Consider the following 12,469-nt stretch of genomic DNA (forward strand, 5'->3'; position numbering starts at 1 on the left):
ACTTCAAGGGAACAGCACCTATTTCGGTTTGTTTGGAGAAGAACTCCAATAAGCTTTTTCATGACTATCAAACCAGTCCGTGCCCAGTCCTCTCCTCAGCATTCCTCACCACTCTCTTTCCAGCATGGTGCTCCATACATGACACGAGCACGCAACCGGCAGTGTCACCTTTGCCAACAACAGACGAGCTGCCAAATATCCCAACACCCAGCTGTCCTTCAAAGTGAATGCTCACCACCCCTGGCTCCCCTCAGGCCCCACCCCGTCATCCCCTCCTTGCTCCATCCCAGGCATCACCTCTCTCCTTCTCCCCACGCAGCACGCTGGCCACAAGGAAAAACAAAGTGTGGGGATGTCAGATTCATCCCTGACCCCAAACCAATCCAGTGCCATGAAAAGAACAAGTACTTCTAATTGATCAAATTGAACATTTTATTTCCACCTGTTAAAAGATGTGTTTGCCTACCAGCAGAGTCCAACATAGATGGGACAGACAGACAGGAATACAATTAAATACAGGAAAAATTGAAGTATATACAAGAGGACATACATTAACATAATGAAAAAAATCATCGCTATTATCATATGGGAAACATCACCAGAACACAAATATATTGATTTTTTTTGTTCCCCCCGCCCACCCCCCCCCAAAAGGTATGGAGCACAAATTAGTATTTTCCCATGTTCTGAGATCTAAAATTTGAGATGCACAAAATCTGTGGCACTTCACAGGGTACACAAAAGCTAAAAAATTCTTTGTTAAATATTTCATAGTTTGTGGTACCTAAATTTCAGACCTATTTGACACACAAACTATAAAGTGATATTTACATGGAGGAAGTTGTGCAAAGTCATTTAGGCTATGGCTAGTACACTGTGAAAGATGCAGGGAGACGTGACTCGCCCTCATCCCCAGAGGTAATCCCTTAAATCCTCTCCTTATCAACCCTCTCACACCGGAGCCACTCCAGGAAATGTGGCCATCGTTTTTTCTCTCTTCTCCTTTAAGCTATCAGGGAAATAGCTGTTTCTTTGGCCCTGAAGTATCTTGACAGTTTTAGTGTCGGGCCACTTCTCTTAGCGCAGTTCACACCTTAAGCAACTTTTTGGATAGTTTCACCCTTTCCATGTTGTGTGTGACACAAGTGCCAGCTGTTGCTGTCGCCACACTATGCTAAGGCTGCTGCAGTCCTTGCTTGTTGCTTACATCATCAATGGGAGCACACAGTAACTAAGGAGGTTTAACATTTCAGCGGTTCCCATATTGCCATACTGCAGAAACTGCATGTTCCTGGAATAGGGCTGAAACAAAGCAATTCCAAAATGAAGGTGGGGAAGGCATTGCCATTTCTTAAGATAGCCTTTATGGAATAAACCTGGGTCTGTATTGCTACATCTGGAAATAACCCTAAATATCCTAGTAAAACCAAACCAAAACACCCTTACTTTTGGGTTGCAATCTTTGATAGTGAACTTGAGACAGCCAATAAGAAGAGCTGCTTGAATTAAAGGCAGGTGAGAAAGACACATGTTAATCAAACACATCCCACAATTGTGTTGCACCAGAGCATGGAACGCTGCTTCCAGCGGTTTAGCAGAATCAACCAACTGCCAGAAGCCATCTGAGTGTAATTTTAGACCTTTTCTTTAAATAAGCCAAGTTTCGACCTTCATCAAACACTGATTTTAATCCTCTTTTATACATTTAATTGCTATAATCCTGTTTGTATCAGCTCACCTGGGACTCCAGATCAGCCTGCAAGTTTTCACGGTAAAAGGTTTAAAACAGACATTTACAGTTTAGTCCTAGAAAAAGAAAAAAGTGACAGGATAACAGTGCACAAGCCTATATATTCCTGTGTTCCACAGAGCGGTTCTTTCCCAGACACCTACCTGACTCCTCACCTTTATTACAAACACCTGTTTAAAGAAAGCTGAACAACCCACAGGGAAAAGGGAGTTCAAACTTCTCTCTTAAAAAGCTGTCAAGGCAAGATTGCTACCAAACATCCTATGAAGCCCGCACTTCCTAAATCAATCATGGCAATACAATTCTTCCATTTTTATTCCCATACACCAGGCTAAGACAATCACATATCAGGATAGCAACTGAAGAGAACAGGGAATGCACTGAAATTATGCTGGGGACACTCAATATGGTAAGAAGATCCACAGGCAGTTTGGTATTCAGCTGACAAGAGGAAAGTATGCTATTGCCTTCTTACTCATCGCAAGCAAGCCTAGAGAAGGCTATATTCTCCTTAACGACAAGGAGAACACACTACAGTAGAGTAGTGAACCCAAGAGACCATTTCCCTCTGTTTGAAGAAAAATCAGTGTTGGGAGGCAAACACGGGAACTCCTGGCAGTTAAAACATTCAAAGAAGTGTTTTCACATTGTACGCCTTGCAACTTGTCTATGCATTTCAGATCTCATGGAGTTCATAAAGACATCAGCATGTCAAGCCTTCTGTTTAAAAAATTGATTGCTGGCTAACAGCAGGTTCTCTTATTGCATTACCCTGGTTGTCAATTTCAGACTGATTTATGAGAAAATGATCCATCGCTCCAGAACTTACTCTAGTTGGGCAAAGATGGTAGAGCAGAGAGCAATATAGGCAGGAGCTGCTAACAGGATAAAACCAGAAGGCAAACAAAAGGGTGAATTGCTCATCTCTATGCCAAACAGCAACTGGCTCCCATGCGACTCTGGGAATAATTTAAAGAGTAAGAAATGACAAAAAGATTCAAGCCCCTCTTAGATAGGCATTAAAGGAATAGAAGGAAATAGATTAGCTGCTTCCTTTCTGACATAGGCCACTGGTCTAGTTTAGAGACAGAAATTCAACATTTTCTCCAGGGACACAACAAGCAGCAACCTGGACCATAAAAAAAGCTGTCTGTATATGTAAGAAGATATTCTCCAACAAAACACATTTCATTTGCATGTGTGCACAACCTGCTGCACTTTACATCTTCAGAGCACGGAAAACATGAAATTTTCCCCCCAAAATCCAGTTGAGTCTGTCCTCAGAAATAGAAATACTCATATATAAATGGGATGATATTGTCTGTGGGTGAGTTTCTTCCTGCAAGTTGGGCAAGAATTGGCATTCCTAAGCGAGTCGCGGAGGCACTGGCTGCAGAAGACGTGGCCGCATTTGGTTGACACAATCAGTCGCCCACTCTGCACAATCTGGAAGAAAAGAGGCCACAACAGCTATCGGAGCAATGAGGTCAACTTTGCTGCTGCTCTGGCGGCACCAGGCAGAGAGGACTCGGAGTGCCTGTCACCAGTACATTACTGCTGTAAGTATAAGGAACCCAGAGAGCTTTCGGTGCCGACTTGTGAAGCGTTTCTCCCTCTACAAACACGACCTCAGAAATGGCTCTGAGTGACACGCGAGTTCTCCCTCAACTCCAAGGCCTCTACCTCAAGCCAGCTGCCTGCAGCATCCCACGTAACCCAGGAGAGTCGCGCAGCTCACCCTCTACCCAGGTCTCCCTCCGACAGCAACAAACAGATGACAAGGAGGATTCTTACCTCTGAGTAGCCATCCATGCAGATGGGACAGCTCACGGTGCCAGAGGGCCTTGTGGGAGAGAACAAAACAAGGACACACACCCGTTAATCTCCCCCTGTGCTGAGGTTACCGGTACATAAAACATTGCAGAATGAGAATCTATTGCAGTGCTGATCTTCAACAGATCATAATCAAAAGCTTTTTAACAACAGCATTTAACTGACCTTTCTAGAAGCAAAAGAGGCCTCTTATAATTTAGCAGCCTACCACCCCAGGAACATAATTGTACCAACACTCAATCCCAATACAATGCAGGGCAGGAACACACTAACATGAGGAAACATTCAAAAATAAATCACTAGTTCAGAGTAGGAACATCCAACCTGGTGGTTTGTAACAAATTGTGGTTATCTGTGTTCCTCTCCTGTTTTCTGTGTCCAGGATAGCTCTATTGTACACACACTTACCAACATAGCTACAGAATGTTCCTTAAGCAGGGTAACAGAAGCACTGAACAACATTCTCAGATAGAAAAATCATAGAACGGCATGAGTTGTAAGGATCCCCAAGAATCATAGAGTTGCAACCCCCCTGCCACAGGCAGGGCCCCAAACCTTCAGGCCTGGATCTAGACAAGGTTGCCCAGGGCCCCATCCAACCTGGTCCTGAACATATTCAGGGATGGGCTGCCCAGAGAGGTGGTGGATGTCCCATTCCAGCACCTTACTTCTCTTTATAAAGAGCTTCCCCGTAATATCTGATCTAAACCTTCCCTCCTTTAACTTCACTCCATTCCCCCTTGTCCTGCCATTGTCTACCCTTTTAAAAAGTTGAATCCCCTCCGGTTTCTCTGCTCCCTTCAGGTAGCAGAAGGCTGCAATGAGGTCCCCCCACAGCCCTCTCTTCTCTAGGCTGAACCAGCCCAGCTTCCTTGGTCTCTCTTTGTAGGGGAGGTGCTCCAGCCCTCTGATCATCTCCATGGCTTCCTCTGAACCCTCTCCAACAGTTCCACATCTTTCTTGTATTGGGGGCCCCAGATCTGGACACAGGACTCCAGATGGGGCCTCACAAGGGCAGAGTAAAGAGGGACAATCACCTCCCTGTTCCTGCTGGCCACCCCTCTGCTGATGGAGCCCAGGATACCATTGGCCTTGTGAGCTGCAAGAGCACACTGCTGGATCATGTTAAGTTTCTCATCCACCAGAACCCCCAGGGCTACTCTCAAGGAGCTCTTCTCCCAGTCTGTATATATGTCTGGGATTCCTCTGGCCAGAGAGGTGCACTCAATTCCATCATCAGTGTCATTGATAAAGACAATAAAGATGTTAAAGAGTACCAGTCCCAAGATGGACCCCTGGGGACACTGCTTCTTACCAGCCTCCAACGGGACATACCGCCATTGACCGCCACCCTTCATCTGCATCCTTTCAACCAGTTCCTTATCCACTGGATGTTCCACCCATCACACTCACATCTCTCCAATTTAGAGATAAGGATGAGGTGGGGGGACCATGTCAAAGGCCTTGCACAAGTCCAGGTAGATGACATCGGTCGCCTTTATCCACCAATGCTGTCACACCATCACAGAAGGTCACCAGACTGGTAAGGCACGACCTTCCCTTGGTGAAGCCATGCTGGCTGTCCTTGATCACACTCATCCCTTATGTGCTCTAACATGTCATCCAGGAGGATCTGCTCCATGATCTTCCCAGGCACAGGGGTGAGGGTCATTGTCCTGTAGTTCCCCAGGTCCTCCTTGCTCCCCTTCTTATAAATGGGAGTGACATGACCCTTTTTCCAGTCACTGGGGACTTCACCCGACAGCCATAACATTTCAAGTATGATGAACAGCTCAGCAACTGCATCAGCCAGCTCCTTCAGGACCCTGGGATGCATGCCATCCAGCCCCACAGATTTGTAGCCATTCATTCTCACACGGCGGTCTCAGACTTCCTCTGCCCTTACAGTGTGGGGGAAGATTTACTCCTCCAGTTCCTGTCTAGCGGTTCAGGGATACAAGGTTCAGGGACTTGAGAATTATAAGAATGCTGGCTGCCCGTGAAGAAAGTGCTTCCTGCCTTTTATTTACAAGTTAATTTCTATTTTAAACAATCATGGTATGCTGCTTTAAGTCTTTACCATAAAAACTTGGCTTTATTATGTCACCATCCATGCTAAGCCATAGTTTGTATCTTACTCAACAGGAAAACTAAGTATGAGATATCCTTTACCCCATAATCCTAAACTCAGTCAGCACTACTGTCTTCCTCTTGTTTCATGTAAACAATTTAACTGAATTCTCCCATTCTTGATACTTAAATTCTTTATGCAGCAGCTACAGTACCAACTCAGTAATTAACAACAACTAACAATAACCATATCAGCAAGTGTATTCGAACTCTAGAATAACACCACAGATAGGTCTGTGGCAGTCTCTACCATTAGTGCCTTTTGGTCAATGTTAAATGCTGCAGCCTTCCCTAAACCAAGCAGGAAGGCACATTCTTTAACAGAGAAGCTTAAGATTGAAGGAGCAAAATATTAAGTGTCTTGTGTTATATTATCTTAACTAGTCTAATACATTGCCTTCCTTAACATGAAAGAAGAATGCTCCTAGAGCAAGAGTTGACTGCTTTTCCACAGAACTGAGTCTTTCCTGGCCTAAACAGTAAGATCACCATCTCACATGCGAAGATACAGGAGCCCCATGACATGCAAAGGACAGAAAAAGAACTGGCCACAAGAGTATTAGTCCCTGTCCTGGTTTCAGTCAGGATGGAGTTAACTTCTTTTGTAGCAGCAGATGGAATGCTGTGTTTGGGAGTTAAAATGAACGCAGTGCTGATAACACCCTGATGTTTTTAGTTGCTGTCAGACAGTCAAGGACTTTCTCAGCTTTTCATATTTCTCTGTTCATGAGAAAGCTGGGGCGAAGCCAGGACAGGTGACCCAAACTGGCCGAAGAGAGTATTCCACGCCAATTACATCCTGCCCAGGAAATGGGGCCTGAGGGGAGGAAGAGCAGGGGCAGCTCCGGGACGCGCGGTTCTTGGGGGACGGTTGGGTTCCAGGACGGCTCTGGGTGGCATGGCCTGAGCTGTGGGTTCGGTGAGAAACTGCATTGGATATCAACAGCTTCATAGATTTTTTGCTCTAAAGTCCTGTTAGCATTGTTACATTGTATCTTTCTGTTATCTTAGCAAACTATCCTTATCCCAACCCACAGGCCTTTTAGTTTCTTGGTTTTGGGGTTATTTGCCCCTTCCTTTTCCCTTCCCTTGCCTCTCACCCCCCCCTTCCCCTACTCTTTTCCTTTAAGGAGCAGGCAGCTGCGTGGATCTCGGCTCTCAGCTGGGGTAAAACCATGACAGTTCCACAGTCACCATGTGATTATACCTTGGCAAGAACAGTTTCACCCCAAGGGAAAAAGGCATTCAATGGGCCTGGCATGGAAAAAAGCAGTGAATAAATATAGTTTTGACTGGAACTTGCCAGGCTGCTGCCAGTTATAGCAAGGTCTGTTATAGCACTATACAAGATATATGCTTGGTATAGCTGGTCTCACTATACCAAGCATCATCAAAACCAATGGAAATATTTCCATATTTAATATGATTACTAGACCTTTGCATGAAAAGTAAACAATACATTATGAGCTTTGGCCTGTGACTAATCTTCCTTTCTTGTAATCCCACACTCAGCTTTCAAGTTGTATGCAAAGTTGTCCATCTGTCTTGGGCTGGCTTTTTATCCTAGAGTGCCAGTGGTATCATTTGATGGAATGTTTCCATGATGACCAAAAGAGGGAACTAGAAGGTGGTAAGACTTCAAAGGTAAGCCAGGCTATAGCGATACAATGTAGTCCTGCATGGGTAAGAAAAGCAAAGCTCAGCAGTTGGTGTGTCACAAGCTGTACATACTTCGAACTGGCCGTTTCATCTTCTAGTGGTCCCAGTTCTCGAGACACTTTCTCTGTCACATACACATCATTATCTCTTGTTTCATCTTCATCATCGCTACTCAGTACGCAGCTGTCCGACTGTCGCTGGCTTCTTAGTCTGAGGTTTCTCCTTTGTCGCTGATTCTCTGTAATTTAAATTTAAGTTCAATGGATTATACACACAACTCTTCCTGGGGCTATCCTTCAAGTGATAATAAATAGTCTGTAAGAGTTCATATTTTTAATGGACCATATTCAGCTGGGTTAAAAGCAATCTTGAAAAAACTAGTTTCCTAAAGATAAAGGTTTAACACTTGCAAGCATTTTGAGTATTCTGCTATATAAAGGCACAAAACATTTGCTCTGCTCACCCTACAAGCAGCTAAAAGATTACCTTAAAGGTTCACTTTGCCATACGTTTCATATAGTCACATTACCTGTGACTAATTCTCCCCTACAAAAGCAAACCAACTCTCCTGATGCTTACGAACAGAAAGCACTACAGTACAATGTTGAGGAGTTGCAGCTGGTGCCTGATATGAAAGAGATGACAGAAGTTAAGTTTACAATTACCATAGCAAGGTAGCACATACACAGCAACATCACTTAGAGTGCTTTGTTCACAAACTTTCAGAACTGAAGCTTAAATGTTAATATGTAAATTAGAGCAGTGAGAAACCACAGTCATTCTCTAACCAGGTATAACATTACACCATTCCACTACTTTGGTCAGTGTTAAGCCAGCCTTCCTACTCAAAGGCAACATCTAAAAATGAGTCTTTTTAAGACCAGAACTTGGAAGCTATAAAAATACTCTAAAGCACTATCCCCTCAGTAATTTTCATAATCTCCCTCCTGAGTTCAGGCAACTTTAGCTTGTACTGCCCAAGATAAAAGGAGATAAAAATACAGTTGACTAGACTGTATAAAGGTTAAAGAACTTGTTTCCTTTTTAGCAAGTAAAAACCTCGTGCAGTAATTACCACTGCAACTCCAGGACATGTTAAAATAATCAAACACTAAATTACATGAGTAGTCTCAAAATTGAAGTTCCCTCCTGTGTAAGAATTCAGCTAAAAAATTTATTACAAGGACTTTTTGCTCCACCTTGCTTCATTTGGAAAACAGAACACATTAAGTGGGTAGTACACACACTGGGCAGGGCCTTTAGCACTGCCCTCTGCCTTTTGGCAGGTGCAGTTCCAGTCTCTGCTGCTCCAGTCGGTCGGAAAGGAAAGAAACAAACTTAGCACAATTCCATTATCAATTGTAAAAACGTCAACTCACCCTCAACAATCTTGCATCCACAGACACGGCACGGGAGAGAAAAGAAAACACAATTAGACTTTGGTGTGCAGCCCTGATGTTGCACACAAACACCAGACAAGCCCAGCAGTTACAGTAGAACATGCTAAGCATGGCAGCACATCACACTCCTTTGGATTGAGACTCTTAAAAGTCGAGTCAAGTAGCTGCTGCTGTGTCTGCTCGGACTGCTGCTGCAGAGGGATAGAAATGGAGGCAGCTTAGGAAGCACCTCAGTGCCCTCCTCCCTGCTCCACAGTCTTGACACCCTCATTGGATGAGGGCTGGAGGACATGCTTTCCCTCTTTCTCCCTCAAACAGTCCAATTAGCTGCGATGTCCCTTCAGGAACTCGCATTAGACCACGCTGCTGAAGGAGAAAAATCCAAAACCACAAGGCCCCAACCCGCTACTGTGTCTGGGGGAACTCGAGCTGGGGCAACTAGAGATTAGGTCCTCAGGTGTCAGACCTTTCTCTTCAAAGGATCTGGAACAATCCCAGCAGGACATACCCCCATGCTCTTCCTCCTCCCGGTTGCTGGTTCCGCACGGTAGTGATGGTATCCCAAAACCATGGGTACCAACTACCCTGCGGACTGGATCAAATGCTATTCTAGCTTTAAAAGTGTGTTAAAAAAAAAGAAAGAAAAGAGTGGATTCTCTTGAGGCTTCTGGGAGTCACACACTGAACCAGCTTTAATACAGTCAGCTACAGTTGCACTTGGTATCTATGTGACAGGAATACCTGCAACTGAGATTGCCGCTACGCTCCTATCTAGGAAGCTGAAAGACTTGATAGTACCTCCTTTCCTTTTTGTTTAAATCATTTGCCTATACCTTTGTTATATCTCAAAGAGCTTCAGCAGTTGCATCTCCTATGTTTCATTACTGTGATTTGTATATATTCTCAGGAAGTTCTGGAGCAACAAGATGTTTTAGGTTACTCTCTACCTATCTGCAAGTGCACCATCGGAGCACCTTCTGTGCTGGCCCCTAACACAGGGCTTTCCTGTGCTGGCAAGTCACCTATGAGCTTACAACTTATCCATAAAACCAGATTCTATCAGGGAACACAATACAGAACTAAGGTGACCACAAGCTTTAGATAAGCATGCCATTCGCTACTTACCACAACAGAATCATTTCGAGTTAGATCAACGACTACAGGTTCAGAAGATTCACATGTGAGATCTACTACTTCTTCACCAGCTTGAAAACACAATGTTAAGAATCAAGATCAAGGAGTGCAGAGGAATAAAGTAGAATGCCACTATAACTGCTGGAGGTAGTAGTCAACCTTGCACTATCCCCCTCCAGGAACGTATCTGACATTTCACGCAAGCTCAACAGTCCATGTAAAGCATTACCACCAGTGATGTCTACAAGCTGCAATGCAAGAGGAACAGCAGCTGACCTCCTCATGCTGTATGACAACAGCTTGTGGGAGGCTTCACAGCAAAGATTATTCATCTAAGAGGACAACGTTCATTTCACAGAAGAAAACATGAATCATAGATGATGTAATTTTACAGTACCCTGCTGTAAATGTTCCTGTCTGAATTATCTTCCAACTTTCAAAGTGAAAAGCACAGAAAAAACTGAAAAGGCCATATAATTATCTGGAGACCAACAGTTAATTTTAACATCTGGACATCAAGGACTTCTTCTTTCAATACCTTCTCTAAAAATGTGACACAGCAACGTCTGGTCATGGCACAACTCATGAGAAACTTTTAAGTGTCTGATGAAAATCTGTGAGCTCCCAAACTGCGGTGACTCCCAGCTCAACAGACCAGGCATTGAGATGTTGGAACAGCACTTCCTTACACAGCTCATCTTCCACTCGTGGTGAATGTTATCACACCTCTCCAACAAACCACACCAGCTGTCAGCAGGATCCTTGCCTAGGGATGCCATACTAGGCGCTTTCCACAGTCAGAGGTTTCCTTTCCTCCCCAGCGAGGGGCCTAGAATCTGGCCAAAATAGTGGCAAGCAGGACCCCAAGCCTCCAGAAGCACTCAAAGCTCTTCCTAAGTTAAGGAAAACACTTACCACTTTCTTCGAGCTCTATTGGCTCAGCTTCTGAAGCCATTTCTGCTGTAGAAGCCACCACCCTGGTTCGTTTCCGCGCTTGCCTAGAAAGGGCTCCTCCGCGACGCTTCCGTTGAGTCTAAAACAAAACAAAGCCCCAGCATTTCCTTTAGAAGCCACTTTCACAGGGCCCTCGTCTTTGCAGCACCAATGGAAGCAGACAAGGAGACACAAGACACTCTTCTAAGAAGCAGGTTTGCACTGAGCAGTGCAATACTTACTGTGCTCATGGTGTCTCTTGATCTAAAGCACAGAAAAAGCTAGAGGTACCAATACCAAAAAATCAGTGGGGTGGGAGCTACAACTATCAATTCCTGATATTCCTTTTGGCAGTGCACTGTGAAGAAGTGCTGACGTCTGAGTACGATGCTCTTCCAAGCCTGTAAGAAAAGAGAAGTAGCAGCTTACCTAATGTTGTAGTTCTGGTGGAGAGGTGTCTGCAGGGGTGGCTTCTGCAAGAAGCTGCTAGAAGCTTCCCCTAGCCCCCACAGAGTAAATATCAGCTACTTCAATGATGGACCTGCCACTGACCAAGGCCCAGCCAAACCACGATGGTCTCATTGCTTCTTTTATAATATAAAAGCAGCTTTTTGCAGCCACAGAAGGGAGTGAGAAGATACAAGAAACTCTGCAGATGCCAAGGTCAGTGAAGAAGTGGGGGAAGAGGCCCTGCAGCTGCTTTGGAGGAAGATTCCCCTGCAGACTGTGGAGAAGGCCAGGATGGAGCAGGTTGCCCCTCTGCAACCCATGGATGATGATGGGGAGCAGTGATCCCAGCAACAGCCTGCAGAGAGGCCCCACACTGGAGCAGGTGGGGACATATGGAAGACACTGTGGTGCTCATTATAGCAAGCTCCTGGCAGAACCTGCAGCCCATGGAAAGAGAGGGGCCCATTCTGGAGTGGGTTTGCTGGGGGAACTTGTGACTCTTTGGGGGACCAGGCTAGGAGCACTCTGGGTCTGCGGGACTGCACCCAATCGAAAGGCCCCATTCACTGTCTACCCCTGGACAACCTTGGTGGCAGGGGAGGGGGGTGTGTAGACATCATGAATGCTCCTGACTCTCAAGGCACCACAGACATAGGCCATGATCACTGGGAACTGTGTCATAAACAGCCATCTTCAAAGACAAAATTCCAGAGCAGCAGTTCTCTTCCCCAACCCATCTCCAGACTCCAACAGGTTGGAGCTGAGCAGCTTCAGAGGAAACTGAAGCAAGCAAATCAGAGAAATTTCAGTTCTAGAATACCTGTGGATCTGCAAGAGCATACAAGTGTGCAGTAGCTACACCATGGTTACTGGAGATGTGTATGTCCCTTCCCACCAGGCAGCAAAATGCTGAGTGGAAGAGGTGAAGAGAAAGCATCGAGGTGCTTGTATCTGATGTGGTACCAAGTTAGCATCTTAAAGCTTGTTCATGGTCCAAATTTCCCATGACTGACACAGAGTAAGGAACTGGAGGGGAGACGGTGCAGGGACCAGGAAAAATCAGGGACACCCTGATCTAGTGGAGAGTGTCTCTGCTCATGGCAGGGTGACTGGAACTAGTTTATCTCTGAGGTCCCTTCCAACCCAAACCAATCTAGGATTCAACCGTGCTAAATAGGAG

At 45.1% G+C, this 12,469-nt stretch overlaps 1 protein-coding gene across 1 annotated transcript; it reads right to left on the reverse strand.

Moving 5' to 3' along the window:
* Positions 1-2,570: 2,570 nt before the first annotated feature.
* On the reverse strand, positions 2,571-11,949 carry RNF4 (ring finger protein 4; the record flags this gene model as incomplete). The annotated part of the gene is made up of 7 exons (XM_084267033.1): positions 2,571-3,196; positions 3,545-3,593; positions 7,445-7,610; positions 9,894-9,977; positions 10,822-10,939; positions 11,082-11,103; positions 11,864-11,949. 7 exons carry the CDS (start codon positions 11,947-11,949, stop codon positions 3,047-3,049), a joined length of 675 nt encoding a protein of 224 aa, XP_084123159.1. The 3' UTR covers positions 2,571-3,046.
* Positions 11,950-12,469: the final 520 nt, after the last annotated feature.

This window comes from Gallinula chloropus (genome assembly GCF_964237585.1).
Source record: "Gallinula chloropus genome assembly, chromosome: 7".
Lineage (NCBI taxonomy): Eukaryota > Metazoa > Chordata > Aves > Gruiformes > Rallidae > Gallinula > Gallinula chloropus.